Genomic DNA, 24,241 nt, shown 5'->3' with positions numbered 1-24,241 from the left:
TTTTACTAAATGTTAGTTTTTCATACCTAAAAAAATTATTTTTTCCTCCAAATTTTCGTATTGGCACCCTCACTTTTTTTGGAGTCGAAAATTTGGGGGGGAAAGGGGGCCTTTACGCGAGTAAATACGGTATATATTATTGCGATTTACTGCGGGTTCGTAAAGGATAGCTCAATTAAAGATTTTTATCACACACAGTTTTATTTATTGCTACTATTTACATAACTAGCTAATAATCTAAACATGCCAATTAATCAATTGTACTTAAACAATGTTGCTTCCTCCAGTCACTCGTTTCTCACAATCCACACACCTCGCTGGACCGCACCTCTGGCGCAACTCTCGCCACAGCATCCCTCGTGGTCCTCCGTCGCAGGACTCCACCACCTCCGTCGCACTTCCCCTTCGCCGAGATCCCACTCGACGCCTCGCTCGGAACTTCACTCGGAACTCCGCCGCGGGAAAACTCCCAACTTCACTCTGAACTTCTCACTCCCTGCCCTGGAACCTTCGTCCAAGGACTTGGCCACTCTGTCGCACCCGCGGCACTATCGCCCCGGAAGCTGCGCCGCGGAAAGGCTCCCGCCTGAACTCTCCTTCTCCACTCTCGGCTGAGGCCGATGTCATCTTTTTATATATCAACCGTCATTTCTGGAACTCACGAGCGCGGCCGGGGCCAGTGGCGTCATTCCGCACCTACCCGACGGCAGAAATCTCGAAACACGTGACAGTGGCTCGCGTAACTCTGCAGCTGTCAGGTTTTGGATGTCAAAACCAACAGCGCCGCGCGGGGAGCTGAGGGCTGGAGGGAGGGGAAGCGGCGACCCAGGTGTGCACGGCATGTGATGTCAGTCCAGCCAGCTCTGCACCTGCACGTGACGCGGCCTGGCTCACGTTCATAACCAGACGAGGTGATTCAAAAATATATAAAACAACATAAATATTGTTTTAAGAATGTGAATAAAATTAGCAAACATTTTATTTGTAATATTGCACTGAAATAAAGTTTACCTGGTGGCCATTAAAAACGATAACTCGTGAATATCTAGGCTTCAAATTAGGGATGGGACGATTACAAAATTTTCGATTCCAATACCCGATAAGCGATTCCTTAAAAAATCCTTCGATTCTCGATACTCACCTAGTTAACTTAATATTAAATAATTCAAATTCTATTAGCAACATTTTTTTTTTTTTTTTCAGGTTTCAATACATATATGATGTAGCATACATACATCAAAAATTCATATTTATCAAATTTGAGTACACAACTAAGTTATTAACATTAACTCTTATAAATGTTTACATCATTAGAAGTTAATGGCTCATATGTCAAAGGGGTCAAACTAATCTAAAATTTGTTTTGTAATACGTAATAAACTATAAAAAAAATATTTTAGGCTTTCCTTGAGCAGTATAAATTATTTTCGTTCATACAACTTGCCTAACTTGGAGAAGGGTATAAATTAACTAAAGAAGTGAAATGAAACAGTAACAAAATTAAGCAACAACTAGAGAACTAGCAAATGAAAGTGTTGTACTTGATTGTGGTATTTCGGCGTTAAGTTACATTTAAGAAAAACACACAAATTCATTCGTTATTTCGGAGTTGTGGTCAATTTTGACATTCGGCGTTATGGTAACGACCCAACAAAATCTTTAAAACACTGTTCACCAACTAATCATCATCGTCACACCATTCGTAAATGAATGTTTGTTTACATTTTTCCGCTTTTTGGCGCAATTGATTATGCTTGTGCTGCCCCGTACGGCAGGGTGACAAAGATACTACGACGCTGTTCCAACTATATGCCAGCGCCCCCGGCTGACGTGGTATGGCCACTCACGTAAAGCTGTTCCAAACACCGTTCGCCCAATCATCTGCTTGCTTTTGTATTTATCCGGTGTCGCTGTTCCAAGCTGACGTCAGTGCCCCGAGCGGTGTGCGTAGGCTTTAAAACTTCGCCTGTTTGTCTTATCTATCCAAACATTATGCCGGAAAGGAAAATAAACGCCGTAGTTTTGCGTATTTTTACAGTATATCTTTGGGTTTAACATTATAACTAGAGTCCTGGAAAATTAGCATTTTAAAATTATCATTTTAAAAATGAAATTTAGCATTTTCTAGCATTTTAAAAAGTGAAATGTAGCACTTTGTAGCATTTTGAAAAAACACGATTTTATATATATATTTTTAAAAAAAATTGAAAACATGTCACACATCAAAATATTAGAATACCTTCTGATAAATGTTAGATAAACAGTATCCAGGTAAATAACATTTTAATAGGTTGACAATGAATGAATCATTAAATATAGTTTTTATATAGTATGTTAAATAACTTTAGCATGTCCAACACGTCAATGTAATTTTTTTTTTAAAAAAAAGGGCACATATTTGAATGCATTTGCACAATCGTGAATTGAAACTGTGCCACTTGGCATCATTTTTATTAAATTTAATTCGGGATACACCACATTTCACTTGTGGAACACAATTTGCAAAGAAAACTCTGCACCGGAACTACCCGTATAACCTTTCCCCATGAGACACGTGAGGGGTATTGCTAGGGCCAATTCGGTGAATAAAAAGAGTTATTTCGGTGCAAAATTTCGGTGAAAAAAAATTGTTTAGTTAGAAAAAATAAATATTTCGTCATAATTTTATACACATATATTTTTTTGATGTAATTATTGTTTTATTTGCTCAAAATTTATCAAAAATAATGTTTTAAAGTACATGTACAGTAGAATCCCGCTGATGCGACCCCTCACGGTTTCTGGAAAAACGGACTTATAAACGGAATGATCGCAATAGAGAATTCGAGGTGTCACCGCATCGTCAGATACATACACGTGAATGCCGCTCGGGCAATGTCTAGCCGAGCTCGGCGCGTCCACTATCGCACGAAAAGTCGTCTTAGCTGTCATGTTATCTTACCCGCCCGCACGAAAAGCCGCTGTGGTAGCTTCTGCGAGAGCGTTGTCCCCGGCCAGGCTGGCGGTAGCGGCAGCTTGACGTCATACATGACGTGACGTGATGCTTACCTCTCCCATTCCCTACTAATTCTTCAAGGCTCATCCTTCCCAGAGCCACAAACCATGTAAAAACACACCCCCCCCCCCCCCCCTTTTTTTTTTTTTTTTTTTTTTTTTTTTACAACTAACATTTCAACAAATTCCCTCCCTTATTTCAACCTTCTGCGTGAGAAACTGTCAGCATCCTCCTTCCCTCCCACACCGTGTGCGATAAAAGCCAGGTTGTATAGTTCATTCTCGGTAAAATAAATATTTTTATGGGCTTATATGACTGTCCTTCGCCGTTAATAAATACTTTATAAGTTATTATGATACAATTTTTTTATTAGTCACACAGCAGTTCTGCTGAAAAATCACTAATACCTCGAATTTTATTGAATAGAAAAATTTAGCAGGGCCGTAAATATATTTATTTTACTGCATAGTTACTTTTCCATCTGCATTCCGTTTTTTTTTTTTTTTCCTTTTTTTTTTACGTTGCGAAGGGACGTGGAAAAGATAATTGCTTGAGCTGTCAAAATAAACATCGCTGACGGCAAGGGCGGGAGCGCATCCTGTCAGTCTGTCGCTGTGATTATCTACTCCAAAAACATGTCACAGCATTTCAGGATAGCATTGTTCTTATATCTTTCGTTTATAGCCGAATGTTTTCTACCTGATCCACACAAGTTTCTTCGCCACGTTTTGAACGAAAATAACAACCAGCCGGCTAGCATAGTCGAACTCGCGTGACGCAAATTCATTTAGCGTGAGTATTTATCGGAACCCATTGTTCGGGGTATGCAAGTCCGAGGTGTATAGCATCATTCCACGCATCTGCGCATGTGCGAAGTCAGCAATGTTATAGAAAAATAGCCGAGAACCAAACACCTGGCGACGTCGTCGTGTGGCCAGTGACACCTGAGATGCAGCTGGCAAGATCACAGTAACCAGTCGCAAGACAAAGGCACGGGACCGGGATGGCAACAGATGCGCGCGTAGATCCTATCAGGTGATCTGATGCGTGCAGTTTACCGGTATTGGCTATCGTGGACAGTCTAGAGGGGTGGTATCTATTTTTAGCCGTCTTTTGTATGCCTGCTTACAGTAGTACAGTGCTCGCCAAGATAAACGTGAACAACGAAGTATAACAGACTTGTTTTTCAGCCGATTTTACTAAAATTTTCTACTTACTCTGCTCAAATTTTTCACGGTTTCTCAAAAAACGGTCGTATAAACGGAATGGACGCATCAGAGGGGGGTCGCATCAGTGGGATTCTACTGTACATCTAAATTTAGCACGCTGCATTTGTAATTAAAATTCTCAAGATTACATACAAAAAAAATTGGTTGTCTGTAAGGTTGGTTTACGGACGATAGTTTAATGAGACGTCATAACAAAACATTGATGAAATGATTGCATACTTTTATGAATAAAATTAAATAATTATTATTGAATTATCACTATTTTGTATGGATACAAAGAAGGAGTGAAATGAAATCTACAATTTAATTGATAAAATTTACTTTTATTTGCACTCATTAATTCAAATATGTTTATTACTTTAACGAAGAGATTATTTTAACTATAACTTTTATACATGTTTGCTATTTAACTTCTTTCAATCTGTGTTATTCTGTTAAGGATATGACGATGATAGGAAAAGTAGGAAACGAATGGGAGTGTTTCAAGTTTAATGTGCCTGGAAAAAGTCAAATCGGTGGTTGTTCCAATCGAGTGGAAGAGAGATAGATGCAACGCAAGCGTACAATGAGCGTAACGGAACACTTTTTCGTGTGTGTAGCCGGCGTTCATCGATTTATTAGACGTCACGTCAAAAAAAATCGGAAACTGATCAGAAACGTTAGTGGCTCAAGTCCATTTCGACTATCTCTGACAATAAGCTATTATATATTTCCTGCAAACTAGTCCCCACCAAAACACATTGCTAGCATTATTTCCGTGTTTCACACGTGTCTTTTCTTTTCCAGTCGACTTTCCATCACAGAACTTGCACATCATGATGCCTTTTTCTTTACTAAACCCGTAAAATCCTTCGTCGTCAAATTCTTTAGCTCTTTCGAAAACACGACTTTCGGCATTTTATACATTTATCCACAGTTGACCACGGTAATATGATCTACATGCCACAAAAATTTTAACGGAAAACGATCATAGAATGCGGAAGATATACATATTGCATCCACTCGAAAATAAAGAACTTAAACTCGACAGACACGCACTCGTGAAAATAAAGTCATAGAACATTTCGACACTCGTAACTACCAACGCTATCTCTGATTTGTCCACCAGTAGCTAAAGTGATGATGTTTATTGCCACACTCTACTCTATGGGTGCTAGAGAAAAACAAAAGCATAGATGGCGTCTCACATAATAACCTCTTGGAATAATAAACGTTGTGTGCAGGTTCCAGAATGTTTCAACGTGATTTTTCACGATAAAAAAGGTTAATTTCGCGCAAATATTGTGATTTCGTCATATTTCGTGAAAAACCACGGATTTTGCGCATCACAGCAAATTTCGTTAAAACGAAATGCAGTATATTAACGTCTTATCACTACCAAATAAGGTTATTTGTATTACACATCACGTGCAAGTGATTTTTTTAAAATTTCACGATTTCGTCATTAAAGAAATTTGACTACCCCTAGGTATTGCTGTTGTGAACAGACTGTACCAGTTGACCTTGGCGACTTCCTCTTGCTCACAGACACAGGCTGGTTGGGCTCACACTCACACTATCTCTCTCTCTCCTCTTTCTAATAATCTCTTACGCACACAACCACACCTGCTGACCGGCTGGCTCGGCTTGCTAGTCCCTCTCTATCTCTTCACCATTCTTATCGCTTACGAACACACCTACACACACTTTGCTCGTGCATTCACGGCAGTACAGTGGAACCTCGCTACTACGAGAGCTGACAATGGCGAGAAAAATCCTCATAACTACGAGTATTCATAATAACTGAATATATAAGATTTAAGTCAAAGTCCTGAACATTCCCCAAATGTCTTAATGTCGCACAATATCTCGGAAACGGTACCTTGTAGTGAAAAAAACGTATAGATTAAAAGTTAAGCAAATTAAATTTCAAATATAAAAGGTCTGTGATTTTTTTTGTATCTGCAACTATTTTTGTTTTAATCGCGAATAAAATGGTCTTACTCATGACCGTGCTCCTAGATGCAGCAAAAAAAAAAGGGAGGGAAGGAAGGGAAGGGAAGGGCATCTGCCATCTTCCTTGTTCATTTGTATATAGTGAGTCAGTCCGCCGGCGTAAACACACAGCATGCGGTCTGGCGCTTATCAGTCCGTGTTAATACTACGTGAATGTTTTTTCCTTGTTTGAAGATGCCATTTAAATCACTCTAGCCAATTTAATTTAGCATGATTTACGTAGTCCAATCGACGGTGCATTACAAAACTGTCGTAACTTCGGAGGTCTCGTATCCCGTACTCGTAATAATGAGGTTCCACTGTTTTAGCATTTATCGCAGAAAAATTAATACTTACCATTTTATCACATTTAATGAGTCGTTTCGCATTTTATCGCGGTTATTTCGCAATTTGCGAATGTTCCGGGACTAATTATAACGTGAGCGTGTGTAGACTTTTGTTTGCTTTAGTGCATTTATGATTAATGTTCAGTGGCCGCCATGTTGCGGTGTTTGTTTCAGTGACGAGACAAGTCTTTTTACCCAGTATTTAAATTTCGCGTAAAAACACTGCGATTTCGCGTTTAAATACTAAATTTCGGATAAAAACGTTGTGTTGTGGCGATTTCGCGTAAAAACTGTATTTTACTGAGATTACGCGTTTATTGTCGTTTAATCGTGATCGCGAAAAGAACAGGCCCTTTCTAATATGCATTGATAATTTTTTTATAAATAATTTTTGTACTTTGCCTTGTGTATAACATTGACCCAAGTTTTAGATATTGTTTATTTGTGGAAATATGACTGTTATATATGCGTCTAGTCAGTCATAACCCCACTCAAAGAGTCGTTAAATAATTGTACCTGACAGATTTGTAGACACCTGCGAGTACTCGAAATTCGAGTTTCGAGTCGAGTTTTTTAGTAATACTCGAACTCGAGCTCGTGTCTTTTCAACAACTCGAAATTCGAGCGAGCTCTACTTGCACTGTGCCTATAAAAAAAAAGACTCTCATTATATCGGAATAAAAGTCTTACAACACTATTATCCTTTACTTTATAATGTAACATGATCGACCATTTACATGAACACATCATTTTTACGTACCCGGGATTTACGAATTTCCGTGATTAATTTTTTTTACTTCTTTAATTTTCCGCATAGCATTAATGTATCACTTTACTGCTTTATGCGGAAGTATTTCCCGCTTTATGTGGAAACATTTCCCGCATTTTACTGTAAAAAGCGTTTAAATTGTCCGGGGTCTCATCATTTACGCCATTAAATGTGTGATATAAAGTCCCGTTTAAAATTTTTATGAAAGTTCCTGCCAGTAATGGCACACGTAAATATAAATATGAAGAAAAGACAAATGAACAACAACTTACGAAGAAATATGGATGATGTACCATAACTACAGTACAATTCCAATAGTTATCTTAAGATAATTACCATAAAAAGAACTAAAGATTCTTTGTAGATACCATAACTACTGCAGAAGCATGATAGTTACCACATTTGCACTATAGTTGCCGTAATAACCGAGATGTGTATTTACCGTGATGGTAATGTATTTATTTAGGACATATTAAAATTAAAGAACATTATTGAAAAAAAAAAGGATGTTAAATATTGATATGTACGGTTGGCACATGTTGCTAAGAAATAATGTGATCTGAAAGAATGCAGTACTACTACGAAAAGTGAAAAGGGTACTCGTGGATTTTTAGGTTATGGCAGTCTCTTTCGTTTTTCAGTAATATCGGCCGAAAATTAACAAGAGTATTGGAAGTTGGCAGAAATGCCGATTCAACTAAATATTGGCAAAATCGGCTTCTTCAGTACAGCTCTACATTTGATGACATGAGTAAACATATTTCAGACTACAGGACATTGAAAAAGACTTTAATTTCCATGTAGGTTTATTGTGCGTAAGTTTTTTTTGCATGTGTAAATTGAATTAAGTAAAATGCTTCTATTTTTATTACTTTAAATTGATTAAACTTAATGACAAGTTACAGATATTTGACACTAATTTTGAGGTTAAACAATTTGGTAAATATGTAGAGTAACGGTATATGCGGAAAAAAATGCTAAAAATCCGAAAATACTTTTATTCTATGCTCTTTCACTTCCTATTTTCAAATCAACCGGCGGAGATAAGAAATTCCAAATACTTTAGGAGCTATAGAATTTTTTAATTTTGCAATACAACACCTGTACAACCATTAGACCGACGCCATTTTTGTTATTTTGCCGTGTGTTCGTGAATGTTTAATAAATAAAATGGTCGATTAGGTCAGGTCAGTTACATTATTAATACTTTCAAACTAAGCGGACATAAAAAATAATGTGAATTAATTTCAATGGTTCTTTAGTTAGTTTTAAAGTATTTATAATGTAACTGACCTGACCTAACAAACCCGGACAAATGATTAACATTAACAACTCACGTAAAATATTTTTGTTACTTATTACTTGCGCAACAATATCCAAATAAATAAGACTTTAAAATTAGAAACGTTAAAAACCTACCTAAGTTGGAGGCGGGTACATTTCCTTTGCCATTAGAAGGAAATGATGTAGTCGTTCACCTACGTCGCGATACCTCCGACGGAACATTAATAAATAAATAAATAATCACGTATTGGTTCATTTGAATACTGGCCAATCACGGAACTGTCACGTGACAAAATTGTCCAATAAGAAACATAATAGATACTCGTAAACCAGAAACAATGTTGATCGCCGCATGAATACCCAGGTATTGTGATGAAAATTTAAAAATTCGATATTCCTAAAGTATTTGGAATTTCTTATCTCCGCCGGTTGATTTGAAAAGAGGAAGTGAAAGAGCATAGAATAAAAGTATTTTCGGAATTTTAGCATTTTTTTTCCGCTTATACCGCGACTCTACATATTTACCAACAATTTTACTAAAGAATTCCAGCCACACAGGTTGCCAGCGAGAGACGCTTCTCTTCTGCTGTAAACACCATCTCCAATCGTAGAGCTAATTTAACTCCTGAACGTGCAGAACAAATTATTTTTCTGCATGATAGATTGAAGAACAGAATTTAATACTCTATGACAATCTCTCTCAGAATTTTTGTGCCGAAAAGTGGAAATGTTGAAACAATGTGAATGTACTTTTCAAACAACATGATTTTTGGTGCTCAGTTAGTTGAAGCTCAGTAAGGACTCCAGAAAAATTGACAAGGATGAAATTATTCCAAAGATATGTTACATTTACACAAACATATACGTACTTGTAAACTGTGGTTATGTTAGTTGGATGATATCAGTTGCTAATGAACCAATGGAAACAGGTTAGATTCAATGGAAAACATGTTTTTTTTCCTAGCAGTGCAAATTATAAAAGCACTCTGTAAATAGTTACCCAAAATTAATAAGCCCACTTCATTTTAATACTTTATTCAAACATTATACCTACTAAGTTTAAGGTAAAAATAATTTCCCAAAAGTGTAACTGTATCACAAAAGCTCAAGCTTCGAGAACTTTCAAGTAAGCTCGCTCGAGCTTGGCTCAAAGTAAAATTCTTAGGCTCGCAGACCTTTAATGTAGGTCTATCTATTTAGTAGGCAAACAATGATAATGGTTTCTTTTTTTATTTCCATATTTTTCTCAAAAGTTCTCACATTTTATTACTCCATCACAGTAAATTTATGTGCAATAAACTTAAAAAAAAAAAAAAAACTCGAACTCGACTCGATACTCGCGAGTATTTTAGCAAACTCGCTCGAGCTCGACTCGAAGTGAAAATCTTCTGCTCGCAGACGCCTACAGATTTGCAATGTTGTGAAATGAATTTTTTTTTTTTGCTACATGCGGGAATCGACTTTTATCACCGATTCTTGATTATTGATTATTAAAGTAGAATTGGTTGGTATCAATGAAATTAGGAATCGGGTTTCCCATCCCTACTTTAAATATGATCTTATTCAATCACTAATTTTGTAATACAGCATTTAAAAAAAATGTTTTTCTTAAACTAGGTTGCAGTGGATTTCACTGTATTTTGCTGTTCACAAAAATTTTCTGAATCAATATGCAGATTAACGGTTGTAGAAAATATGGCGAACAAGAACTTAAATGAAAAGTTTGTTGGTTGGTTAGGTTAAGTTAGGTTGGGTTAAGTTATGTTAGCTAAATAATTAAAATATATATATCATAATTTTAATATGTTAACTAACTTTTCCTTATATTTATTGTAGCCGACTTATCAAACTTTCACTTTAGTATCATTTATCTAAATTTCAATAAGTTCTTAAATGACTTAAAAAAAAATACCCATCTCAATGGCGTGTCATCTTTTTGTAATTGTAGTCCATGGTTGTTAATTTTTTTTTTCCCAACGTGTAGTGCGTGTGATGAAAAAAATTCTAATAATACTTTGTTTTCAAGTTTGAAGTTATAAATATGCCTTGCATATTTTGAATTGTTTACTAAAATTTTTCTTCACTGTTTATCTCACAAGGGAACGTTGGTATGTGACACTCACAAGGTATACTGAGTCAAGTATTCGTAAGCAAACAAACATGCTTCCTAGAATCAGAATAATGAAGACATGCAACCCGTACGTACACGGACAACCCTTCTGTAATTCGAATGGTATACACCAGATAGAACAGTGCTTCTGAGGTTGCTTGAACATAAGTCACTTGTCATGGCTGACTGGTAGGACATGATAGGGATGGACTAGTCCAAGGATTGGACTGCAGCCAATCCATGAAGCAACTACAGAAATGTGCGTAGACAGACTTCCAACTTTAACCATGGTGAGTCTAGTTTTGAATGGAATCACTGTCATAAGTAGAGCAGGTACAGCTGTGTTGTTGCATGGTTGCTACAGGACTGGGAATTTAAAACGGTCAGGGAATACTACATTGATGTTTTAAAAAAAAATTTGGAAACGTTTAATATCACGAAATTCTGTTATTTTCCTGAATTCTCTGGCTTTTTTTCTGTAAAAATGTAGTTCGACTGACAAAAGAAAAACAAAACATTTTAAGGCATGTTTACATACAAATTCAGTAGCCTAATAGTTTCGAAATTGATAGTAATTGTTTGCAAAAATGTATTTTGATCTCAAACTGTGTTGTTACTATGCTGCCATTTATTTTGTTGGGCGTGTGTCATCAATAAATAATTGAACACTGAATTTATCTACAATAATTCTGGAGATTACAGCTTGTACTGATTACTAGAGATAAAGTTACAAAGAGTCAGGGCTTATGTGTTAATATCAAACAAATAACCAGACCACACATGTTATGACCCGGGGGTTAGTATCTGGAATCATTTAGAAATTAAAAACTCTAGAAAAACAACGCTAGATGCAATGAAGTGTGTGGCATGACCATAATCAGCAAATCTTGATCCAAGGGCGTCAGTATGAAGAGTGTGTCTCGTAAAACTAGCTTTGAAAATCAGGTAACCTCAACTTTAAAACTTGGAATCTCGGGTAAATAAGAAATAAATATATTTTTTATTATTATTATTTATATTTTAAATTACTTTACGTATTTGGCAATCCCCTTTCTTCTATCAAGTGGTTCCTACTTCAGTACTGTTAATTTTTTTCATTTTATCATCAAATTTTAGGTTAGTTTAGTTAGAATTGGTAAATGTAGCCAAGCCATTCTGACTGATTATTACATCACAATAAGTATACTATTGTTACGGCCGTCGACGTACTCTTATCTGTGTCGACCGTAAAGATGGAAATGAAGGGAATATGTACATGAAATGATGATAATGAAATGAATCGTGAAGGATGATGGGGAAAGGGAATGGAAGTGAATCTACCAGGATCGTCTTGTGTTCCTGATATCGTGACGGCCCTGTCATGAGTAGCAGGGTCTGGGGGCGGTTCCACCACTCGTGTTGTTCCTTAATAATCCTTAAGGTTGGGTGACGAGTCCCTATTTGCAAAACATTTTAAATAAAGAGGTTAAGGGTGAACGTTTCCACAAGAACATGTTTATTTCCGCAGTTTCAACTAACAGTTTATTCAACACATACAACTGATAAAATTGTTTGTAATTTACAAACTGGCATTTTCAGTCGCGACCGACGGCATCAATGACTGAATCAAAATTGTATCCACTAGTAGTAAATTCCCTTTATTAAGTACTTGAGGGGACCAGAATATTACACACTACTTAATGGAGGTGTACTTTATATTGGGTTCATCCAGAAGAAATGTTACAATTTGTCACTTTGCGCCAATTTTAACAACCTGATGGCTTTTTTATTGTAGGCCTACTTACTACATTGTTATTATTTCTAGTAGTGAACTAATCATAAAATAAAAAAAAAGTTAAATTTCAAGACTAAACAGCACAATTTAAAAAAAAAAAATTGAAATCCTGCACGACCTTTTGTTACAGTTGAATTAGACATCCCAAATGCACTGACATGCATTGGAACAGTACCAGTCCATGAGAAATAATTGGCAGAATTTGCATTTTGTGTGTACTTTTTTCCTAATAGCTGGACATATTCAAACCCAATTATAAAATAATGTTCAACTGTTCAACATACAGGACCTACAGTTTTTTCATATATAGTCAAGAATGTTTGTTTGAACTTTCCTTTGAGAAATGTCTCTCATAACTTTGCAATGCTGATACCCACATGCTTTTGGGTACTCATAACTTCTACGGTTAGGCCTACCTACATATGCTGCCGTAATACACTAAATATAAAAATATAAACTAGTTATCCACGTCGTCACGTCGCCATTAAACAAGATTCACGAAATGCCACAAAATGTTCACTAGCGTCGGAAACTGTGTGCCACTAGATCTGTTAAATAAATGTATACGTATTACATTTGTGTACGATTGTGAAAGATGTCAATCTGAAATGATGTTTACAAACAAATTATGGGTTAGGTCATCGTAACAGAAAACAAACGGTAACAAAAAACGCATTAGTAGTCGTTGGCCATCGTATAATCCACGTTTTATGTACCTAGCCAGATATGGCCGCCATCGGCCAATATCCATTGCTACAAAATCAATTGCGAAAATACGCATTTTGTAGGATAAATATTATCCATTAATCCATAAATTTTTGTTGTTTTTATACTTGCAAGGAAGATGTTTAATGTTTTTGAAGCATCTGGGTTTTCCATATTTACCAATAATAAGTGGTGTCAGCTTTTCAGAACCATTACTGTTAACACACAGCAGCACAGTAAAGCGTTCCTTGCTCTTTTTTCCTCCGTGGCATGTTTCACCTTTCACATCCAGTGTTCTGTCAGGAAGCAGATTGTAAAAAATGCCTGCTTCGTCGGCATTGAAAATATCTTTTTGATCATATCCTGATAACAGCAATTCAAGTTCTTCCTTCCACTTGTCTTGAACTTCAACATTTACTGCTGCAGCTTCTCCACGCACTTTAAGCGTACTTAAATTCCAACGTGCCTTGAATCGGTGAAGCCAGCCACCAGAAGCTTTAAAGTCGGTAATTTGTAATTTTAAGGCCTCTTCCTGTGCCTTTTGTTGGAGAATGTCTCCACCAATGGGAATGTTTGATGCCCGTGAATGCATCAACCAGTCGAACGTCTTTTCAAGAGCATCATAGCGGGCGGTACGCAAACGTTTTCGATCTTGTGACATTAAATGTTTATTGTCTTCCAAACTGGATCGCTGGGTGAGAATTGTCGATAATGTTGATTTGGAGATACCGAACTTTTTAGTCACATCAGTGTTTTTATTTCCATCATCTACTGCTTTTAACATGTCAAGTTTCATTTTCACATCAATCGCCTTTCGTTTCCTAGAAGACATGTTCTGTAGTACTGTTTTTTAAACTATAAAAACAAATGGACCCGACACATGTAAAAAATAAGTTATACTCGTAGTATAGCCACGTTTCTCAAACAATAAACAAGGAAACGTCCAGAGATGTGTGTGTAGCAATAGCAAAACCCCTTATTTGCACTTTTCATGGGGACAAAGTAAAGAAGTGTAAAAAGCGGGAAAGTGTAAATAAAGGGAAAAGTAAGAAATATGTTAAAGTTAATTGAAATACCGTCGCATCCTGCAGCGTTCATAACAAATACGGGCTACATTACACATACGCATTGCACCACAGTAAAAAAATTTAAAAAAAGGGCCGCAAATTGGTAATTTACCGTAATAGCGCGCCGTGCGCGGAGAAAGGTCATTGTACTCAATCAGCTGTTACGGCGCGGCGTAGCCGCCTGCTGGCTCTCTGTTCTCTGAGCTGCGCATGCGCAGTATAACTCTCTCAACGCTCCGCCCAGACTCGTGACGTTCCATCAGCAGCCAGCCAATAGATGCGAGCTTAGCGGAAAAAAATATAAGCTCCACCTCCCGTGTACCAGTTTTGTCCAGTTCTAATACCAGTTTATTGGTATACGCACCAGTTTTCTCGCTGCCGTGACATGTTCAAGTTTACGTTCATCTTGATGTCTTGATACCAATATTTAATTATTTGCGATCCCCAGAAATAAATGGTTAGTTTAAAAAATATGCATCAACTGTACAATATTTCCGAAATTATAAAATACGTATAAAACAGTTACCAAGACTCCGCTCATTTTATCTTGTGAAGTCTATGTCTCGTACCAGTATTTCGGCTAAGTTGTGACATAAATATAGTATCACAACTTACAAGCAGCCTCGTAAAGTCATAATATTCCCGACATTCCCGGTACGTTTATACATTCGTGAGTTTACATTTTTCCCTAGTAGATTTTAGATTGTCTCCTGCTATAATTACTCGGACTTTTACACGCCTAGGCTTAAATTATTATATGTTAAGAAATAAAAGCAACTTTTCATGTTATAAAATATGTATATTTTGCGATTTAAAATGTTCATTGCCGACTATAAACGTTACGTTTTTCACAATGTTTTCAGGCCTGCTATGGTTGTTTTGTGACGTAAATAGCGGGATGGATTCGGTTTTTGAGACGTAATTCGCGTGGAAGTATTGTATTGGACTAAATGGGAACTAAACGGGACCTGAAGAATAACGGAAAAACGTAAATAACGGTAACGTAAATAAGGGGTTCCGCACTTTATGATGTAGAACTTCGCATCGGTTAAACACTTCGTGCGAGCATAGAACAAAGAGTAATGTCAGCGAACACCACAATGCAGCGCTTTAGTCGCTACACTAGTTTTGTGCATTAATTTCAACACTAGTCCATTGCAGTCATCTATGGCGCGTATCAAAATAAATAGGATGGCAGTTTGTGGGTGAATGGCGACGATTTTATCCGTTTGTCGTTTACCGTGCCGGGCAGAAAAGTGTTCGTTCAAATGAATGTTTACAGAATATTTTAAAAATTTGAGCGAGAAAATTCGTACTAGTGAAATTTTTTTATGTTGTGTTATATGGACATCTGACAAGACCAAAGACATAGTTTGTAGTAATGAATTGTTCGCTCTAATGAAGTTCGTTAAAATGGTGTTTTACCGTATTTTGAGAAAGTTGCTTTGCGGCCTGTTGCAGGAACTGTATTCAAAATTTGTAATACAGGTGTCAATCAAGAATAAGCCACTACTATTAATTTTTCAATTTCCGTGAGCAGTTTACGCGTGTTAAATTATTTTTTATGTATTTTACTAATTGAGGGTTTCAAAAGATGGCAAGTCTGCTAAATTGTCTGCCGGTCGATATGTCACAAAATTTATTTAAATACAGATATTCTTCTGTAAACTGTGCATATGGATTATTATTATATTTATTTTAGTTTATATAATTAATCTTTGCACTGTAGTATAACATGGAACAATTAATATGTAAAATTATAAATCTTTATAATTATTTTTAATTTCAAATATTTATTTAGTAAGGTTTTATTTAAGCTTCCATGTTCTTAAAACCATGAAGACATTGCTGCTAAAGTGTGCATTGCAACATTTCATTCACTGATGTACCACTGATAGCTTCGTGAGGATAAAGCTTGTTAAACCTTGTGTGTGTGTGTGTGTGTGTGTGTGTGGGGGAAGGGGGGGACACCTACGCCTACACTTTTGACACAGAAATAATTTTATTTACACAAAGAACTCATTGTGCAACCAAAGCCGGAGTAAGAAAACTTAATAATTGTTATGTAAGTTTTTCCTTGGTAAATTTTATGTTGTACTATAGTGGCTTTATACAGTAAATTCCCTTTATTAAGTACTTGAGGGGACCACTACTTAATGGAGGTATACTTTATATGGGGTTCATCCAGAAGAAATGTTACAATTTGTCACTTTGCGGCTTTAACAACCTGATGGCTTTTTTATTGGCCTAATTACTACATTATTATTATTATTTCTAGTAGTGAACTAATGACATAAAATAAAATAAAATTAAATTTCAAGACTAAACACAGGGTGTGTACTGACCCTGGAAATCCTGGAATAATCAGGGAAAAATCAGGGAATTTTTGTTTGGTAGGTTGTAGTTGGCAATACGTTTTTTGTTTATTGATCATTTTGCATTGATGTAGCATCAAGTGTATATCCCCTCCCGTTTTTATTTTTGAATGGCAAATAACGAACAGTTCCCATGTCCATTTTCTTTTGTTTACCATCGGATTCGGAAGTGGCATCAAATCACGTGATACAAACTGGTTCAAGCTGGTTTGTTATCGTGCTGACGTGACATGCTGCGGCATGTGCTTCCCGCACTCTGACCAAGTTGTTTCTGCTTACTTAACATCAATGTTCTTGGGGCATACCACATCTCAGTGTTTACTGCAAGCATTTGGGAGCGCTCTCCTCTGTTGACATTCGAAATATTCTGCAGGTATCTATGGATGGCCCCAACGTAAACTGGGCATTTTTGTTAGCTTTGAAAATACACATCACAGACACTTTTCGTGGAGATTCGCCATCATTGCTAGAAATTGGTAGCTGTGGGCTTCATACGGTCCATGGTGCTTTCAAAACTGGAATTTCTGTTACACAATGGGACGTTGTTAGTTTCTTGAGGCACAGTTACTATTTTTTTATGCATGTACCTGCAAGGAGGGCAGATTACATTATAATAACTGGATCAGAGCTTTTTCCCAAGAAATTTTGTGCAATCAGATGGTTAGAAAATACTGCAGTTGCTGAGCATGCCATGAAAACGTTACCCCATCTAAAGAAATTTATTAGTGAAGTTTCTATTTTATCTGTCTCTTTCAATGTAGTGAAAAGTGCTCTTGAAGATAATCTCCTAGAAGTAAAATAGACATTTTTCCACTCTTTGGCATCAGAGCTGGAATTGTTTCTTACAATGTTCCAAAGTGAAGCACCCATGGCACTTTTTCTCTATTGTGTTAAAGAAAACCTGGAAAAATTAAGTTTTAGACCTGGAAACCTGGAAAAATCAGGGAATTTCATTTACTAGATCTGGTAGACACCCTGTAAACAGCACAATTAAAAAAAAAATGAAATCCTTCACAACCTTTTGTTACAGTTGAATTAGACATGCCAAATGCACTGACATGCATTGGAACAGTACCAGTCCATGAGAAATAATTGGCAGAATTTGCATTTTGTGTGTACTTTTTCCCTAATAGCTGGACATATTCAAACCCAATTATAAAATAATAATCAACTGTTCAACATACAGGACCTACAGTTTTTTCATATAGTCAAGAATGTTTGTTTGAACTTTCCTTTGAGAAATGTCTCTCATAACTTTGCAATGCTGATACCCACACGCTTTTGGGTACTCATAACTTCTACGGTTAGGCCTACCTACATATGCTGCCGTAATACACTAAATATAAAAATATAAACTAGTTATCCACGTCGTCACGTCGCCATTAAACAAGCTTCACGAAATGCCACAAAATGTTCACTAGCTCGGAAACTGTGTGCCACTAGATCTGTTAAATAAATGTATACGTATTACATTTGTGTACAATTGCGAAAGATGTCAATCTGAAATGATGTTTACAAACAAATTATGGGTTAGGTCATCGTAACAGAAAACAAACGGTAACAAAAACGCATTAGTAGTCGTTGGCCATCGTATAATCCACGTTTTATGTACCTACCTAGCCAGATATGGCCGCCATCGGACAATATCTATTGCTACAAATTCAAATGCGAAAATACGCATTTTGTAGGATAAATATTATCTAATCGTTTTTTTCTTAATTTAAAAAGTTAAGCGTTTTTTATTTATAACTCTTGATTATTCCGCATAAATGTTATGTTGCTACACCAATCACACAAAATACTGACATTTTTTTATACGAATGAAATTTCTATCCGTACGGTTACCATCACTGCAACTGCCATTTTACTCAACGAAATGAAGAAAACGTCTGTAAACAATTTCCACAAGACCTGTTGTTAAACAAAGCTATAGAATTGTGAATAAAATGAGAAAATGTTTAATATTTTGTGTATTAATATCGGCAAAAAGATACGTATTAACGAGAAATTACAGTCCAGGGCTTTGAAAAAAGTACGTTATATATTTATTATGCCTATTAATTTGCATGGCGTTTCAAGGGACCGGTGGCTTTATACGTTATACTGGATTGTATGTTAACAAGAGGGACATACTAGAGAGAATTTGCTGTATCTGAGAAGAAATTGCTGTAAATGTAACCAAATACTGAAAATACACAAAAATTTTAAGTCCTTTATTCTGAAAGAATGTTAACAGTGGAATTGTTTTTTTTTTTTTTTTTTAATTATTAATTTTCTTCTACACATCACTTGAAAAAATTAAATTTTTTTTTTGCCAAGTCACTGTCTGGAAATATATTTTGCACTAGTCTAGCAAACTTATTGATAATCTGTTTCCACAGACATAATTTTCCCAATGTAACTCTGCATCAACCACTCCATTATTTACTTTTGCTACGAAACTGAACAGTGATGAGCTCTGTTCTGTGCCCATTTTATTTCTTTTGTGGCATTCGGATTTGCTGTGTGGTCGCAGATCCTTGAGCCCCACTGACGAGACAAGCATCGACGTACACACAGTGTGCACTGTGCCGTTCCAGTTGGTTCTCCTGTCCTAGTTGCACTTCAGCTGACACTTCTAGTTCATATGGCCAAGTCCTATAAGTTATAAGTTATAGGAAATCAACACAACAAAATTGTAAGAAAATTCTGAAACAAAAGCAATAATCATAGACAAAGGAATAATTGATTATTTTTTTACATCAGTACTTCAAATTACATTTGACTACAATCAATTACCGCCGTGCTCAACAGAAATTGTACGCAGTTGACCATAGTTACATACTTCACTGATAGTTCCGCATCTTATTAAAAGTAGTTGCTATGTTATAGTTTTGTTTAGAAACTCACATAAACAAAAGAAAAACTGTTTCCCTGTCATTGACGTAACGTAAAGAGCTGTCATCCCTGAAAAATGGTATTATTTGCTACATGTGACAGGTCTGGTCACAATTTCTTCCCAAGTCAGGTGTATGTCTTTGAAGTTCATTGAACCTTTTTTTGTTGTAAATAATAAAGTATTTCAGGTGGAACCCTTGAGGAATCGGGGTTTTGCTAAGACTGTATATTTTGTACTGTTGAATAAATTATTTCAGTGAAATAATTGGAAGTGATTTTTCACCATTATTTTACTCATATTTTTGTGGCGTGTTTCTACACTTAAATTATTTCATTGAAATAATTTTTCTAAGCCACAAAATTTGCGGTGGTTGTAGAACTTAGTTAGGTTGAAACATAATGCAGTCGCTCAGTGTTCCGTCTGAATGCCTCCTTGAAGACATACCAGACTTGCGAAGCACTTCAGACTATCAGTCGTATCAAGGTTTTCTATTTTATCGTTATAAAACTGCAGCCAAGGTTTGTTGATCGGATCGAGACATGTCATTGTCTGTGGCTGTGTTTTACTTAAATCAGTTTTCAGTGAAGACTCGTTTTGTGCATTTTTAATCTTGATTCCATTTATTAGATCATTGCCATTATAGTTTTAATATTTGTTTGACATATGTAAATTTTACAATGTTTTAGTGTTTTCTGGTAACTTTTACTTGCTCTATCGAGGAGTTGGGAAGTGTGGTAATGTGTTGCTGTCTGTTGAAAGGTGGGAAGGAGATGGAGTGTAACTGCTGGCTCGTGTGTTGCAGGATTGGACGAGGTGGCCGTTTCGGCAGGAAAGGTGTTGCGATTAACTTCGTCACGGAGGACGACAAGCGGACGCTGAAGGACATTGAACAGTTCTACAATACCCACATTGACGAGATGCCTCTGAATGTGGCTGATCTAATTTAATGTCTGTAGCGCTATCCTGTGTTGCCGCGAGTTCTGATGGTGTGAGTATCAAGCTTCAGACCGCACCTAGGGTGTCACTGGACTGCTGCGACGTTGCGATATCATAGTCGGTCGGCTTGCGATGCGCACTTGATTGCTCGTGGCGCCACGCTGAGCGTTTGGCGAGACTCTGTGTTAAGTGGTGTTTATTTCTACATATATATCAAGTTTTCTGTGTATCCTTACTGTAGATAACAGACAGTTGGTTGTGTGAGTTAAGGGTTCAGTCCTAATTAATTACTTAGTGTTAGACAGTGTCGTGGTAGTTAAGTGGAACTAATCTCAATTATTAACAGCATATACTTCTGCAGTTGATTCTGGACTTAAAATGTTTCTATTTATTAATACTTGTTTAGCCTTAAGATACGCATTGCACTTTGTATCTTTGTTGGGAATGTGTTGTAATAGTCGAGCCATTTTTAAAGCATGCTGCAAGATGAGCAGGAAGTCAATGTTGGATGCTGCTGCAGCGGGGTGGAATCAAAACTCGAGTAACGATTCAAGAGCGCCCGTAGTAACTTTGCAAATGAGCGGCCTCGTGTTTTGTTGTCCGGGAAAATGTTGGGTGGGGCTCTGGAAGGGCTATTTTAATCAAAAAAGGTGTAGACGGAGGTTTTTCTTGAAGGATGAATTTTGTACTACCTTGCTTAAAATACTAATAAAACTGTCTGAAAGCATGTTGATCTTATTTACTAAACCCTGAATGTGCAGGTACTTCAGTTATGTTCTGCTGTGGGCACTTTGTGAAAACAGTTGTTTTTCTTTATTTCAGGGATTTTTGGCAAGACCACTGAAAGGAAGATATATTTGGAAATAAAGATCAAAATTTCCTAATTGGAGTTAAACATTCAGTGGTTTTTATTATGTAAAGTGATGCTCACCTCGTATATCCTATCCCTCAATCACTTGACAACTAATTGCCTAAAATAATATCGGTTTTTTGAATTTTTGTTATTTTTATTCCACGTTTTACAAGTTATTATCTGATATAAAATTTTTGAAAATATGCAAGTTTTTTTATTCATTTTTGATCCTTAATCCTTTTTATAATATATTTCCTAGTCTGTACAGTGCCCTTTTGCACTACTCATTGCTTGGTATGTGTCTCGTCTTCATATACTTGGTCTATATTGTTAATATAGGCTTAATTACTTTCTTAATTTACAAAAATCTTTGCTCTGTCTTGAGAGCACATACGTTTTAGCAACCTGCCAACATAATGCATTTTCACTTGATACTTGCTGGAAACAGTAATATTTCTCTGATCTTTTCCTGCTACAAAAAATGCACTCGTTCTAAGCTATGCTTATTTTAATTTAATATGTACACAGTCAATTTCCATATCTTAGCTACTTTAAATAATTTTATTTACTATTTAAATTAATTTATCTTAGTAAATGTCTAACTAAAGAATATTACTGCACAAGCCTTGCAGGATATTTGCTACTACACTTGAAAACAAATTTTAAAAAAAAATACTGATGCATGTGTATTTGCCCGCATATGGATCGTGCATTTACTGCTGAATTTTGGGTTTAAAATATGTATATTATGGATGAATAAGTGCGTAAATAACTAATCTCTTTTGGTTTTTAATAAATATAATGCCACGAGTAAGTATGAATAGTTAAATCAAAATATCTCGGCAGTCGCGTGAAGTTCCGTGAGCAGTGCAGTTACTGTACATGTGCTGTGTTTGTCGCAGACCGGTCACGGCACTGGCGAACGAACAAACCAGGTATCGAGTGTGTTTGCATGAGGCCGTATGGCAGTGTTGACAGTGAACTGGTGCCCACATAACTTTCTCTCTTGACGTGTTCATGATGCAACTGTGACCTACAATTTTTTTTAATTATATTTTCCTGTGCTTTCAACTAAACATACCATGACAAAACTGCAGTCATCCCAGTTACTAAAAGACTACCTTCAATGTTGGCCTGGCAAAACAAACCAGAAAAGTAACAAGACAAATTAAAACAACGTAGTAACTTGAAGATTTGTTATTAAGTTAAGTCTCTTAACCAAAGTTAGTTAGTTGATAAAAGTTGTTAAACTTCCTTTATTACTTTCTTCAAAAACAAATCACAATTTGAACTTCACACAGTTCCAGTTAACCTTTGTAGCTTCATGTTGCTCGATATTAAAAATTAAGTCCCTTAGTTAAGTTTACTGAAGGCATGTCATCCTGGGGAGTTTTCCCAATGGGAGGAGGGGTTGAGGCTGATGCATACACCTGGGGTCTTAATTTCTAATTAATTTTCGTCTGAAAAAAAAATTGCAACTGCCTGACCCTGGCCAGCGGGCATTACATTGTCACTTCTTAACTTCTCTGAAGAATTTCTTAAGTTACCGACACGGCAACAATCAAGCGACCACTGCTTTACCTCGCACAGTTACCTTCCTTTATAAAGTTGGAAACTAAGGAGGCAACTTCATGGGCCAGCTGACCCATCACAGGACTGGATTCAGAAATATTACCATATGGAATATTTTTCTGGAAGTCTGGAGAGAGATCGCACCACTGTGATTGGCTGGCGAGGAAGCGCCCACGTCGAAAGTTCTAGTTCATTGCTGTGCAGTCGTGCTCCTGCGTGCTGGGTTACTCAGGTCAGGATAAGCCAACTCAAGTCGGACACCCAACTGGGAATGGCCTCCAAAGTAATTAATAAATTACATTTCAGTTTTACTTCATTTTTGAGCGATTTTTTCTTGCTGTTAAAGTCGGTGCCCCGAAAACCAGAGCAAAATAATCAAATGCACAAGGACCAAGTGGGATCACCTTATTAGAAGAAATTAACTAGAAAATGTATTCAACACTTTATTAAAAAATGAGTTTTAACATGGTTCCTGTAACATGCAATTGATATGTATTGTACTTAACAATTACCGTAAACATCTTGATACAATTCAGCATTGTTATCATACTTTACGCAATTTACGTCTCTACATAGGGAAATGCTACAAAAACTGTTAACATAAATACAAATTAAGTTTGATCTAATTTTTAAATGATTCAACCCAGGTATACTAACAGTATGTATGATGTCATATTTTCCTTTTGGGAGTATGTTTTCTTAAAGTAGTACCAGTGGCCATAAACTTCCCTTTTGGTATCATTTAATTAAAGTATTTTAGCGGTCCTTCCGTGCGACCAATTGATGTGAAGTCGCATCACTTGTTCAAACTGGAATGCTATGTAACATACCATATGATTCCGCCCACTGGAATGCAAGGGCTAAGAGGATGTAGCTGATGACTGACTTGTTCATTCTGCTTACCAAATTCCCATCCGGTACTATTGCAATTTAAATATGTAATTGAAGTGTAGCCACCACTCCCATGTCGCGGCCAGCAAACACTCACCTGTCCACCCCAGACAGCTCACCCCACCCCTCTCCAGCCAAGCCTGGTGGTGGAGACGTGCAAACAGGTTCATTAACGTATACTTCTCCACTTCAAATATTTGTTACACTAACATTTAAGAAAATAAAATCTAGAAACAAATTAAACTGAAAATGTGTAAAAAACTTAATGTACTAAAAACCACGTTCAACTGTACCTTAAGATAGTACACAGTTGTTCCTATCAGTGCTTACGTGCCAAAAAGAAACAAACATAATTTACTAAAATAAAGCGCAAGCAGGGCCGCGACGCGTGCTAGGTTCGAAGCTGGCTGGCAGCCCCGCGTGGTCACTGATGTATGACATGCCACGCGCGCCTGCCTGGATTACAAGGGTCATTGCAACCC

At 36.6% G+C, this 24,241-nt stretch overlaps 1 protein-coding gene across 1 annotated transcript in view; it reads left to right on the top strand.

The window, feature by feature from the left end:
* Positions 1 to 21,340, top strand: part of LOC134535716 (eukaryotic initiation factor 4A-I) — a 92,868-nt gene extending 71,528 nt beyond the window's left edge. The window contains exons 10-11 of the mRNA XM_063374921.1: positions 20,310 to 20,495; positions 21,266 to 21,340. Coding sequence (XP_063230991.1) covers positions 20,310 to 20,454 — 145 coding nt within the window. The 3' untranslated portion in view covers positions 20,455 to 20,495; positions 21,266 to 21,340. The remainder of the gene's footprint in view (positions 1 to 20,309; positions 20,496 to 21,265) is intronic.
* Positions 21,341 to 24,241: the final 2,901 nt, after the last annotated feature.

This window comes from Bacillus rossius, chromosome 10 (assembly GCF_032445375.1).
Source record: "Bacillus rossius redtenbacheri isolate Brsri chromosome 10, Brsri_v3, whole genome shotgun sequence".
Taxonomy (NCBI): Eukaryota; Metazoa; Arthropoda; class Insecta; order Phasmatodea; family Bacillidae; genus Bacillus; species Bacillus rossius.
Note: the sequence above shows the minus strand (reverse complement) of the source record. Positions and strands in the feature narration are given on the sequence as shown.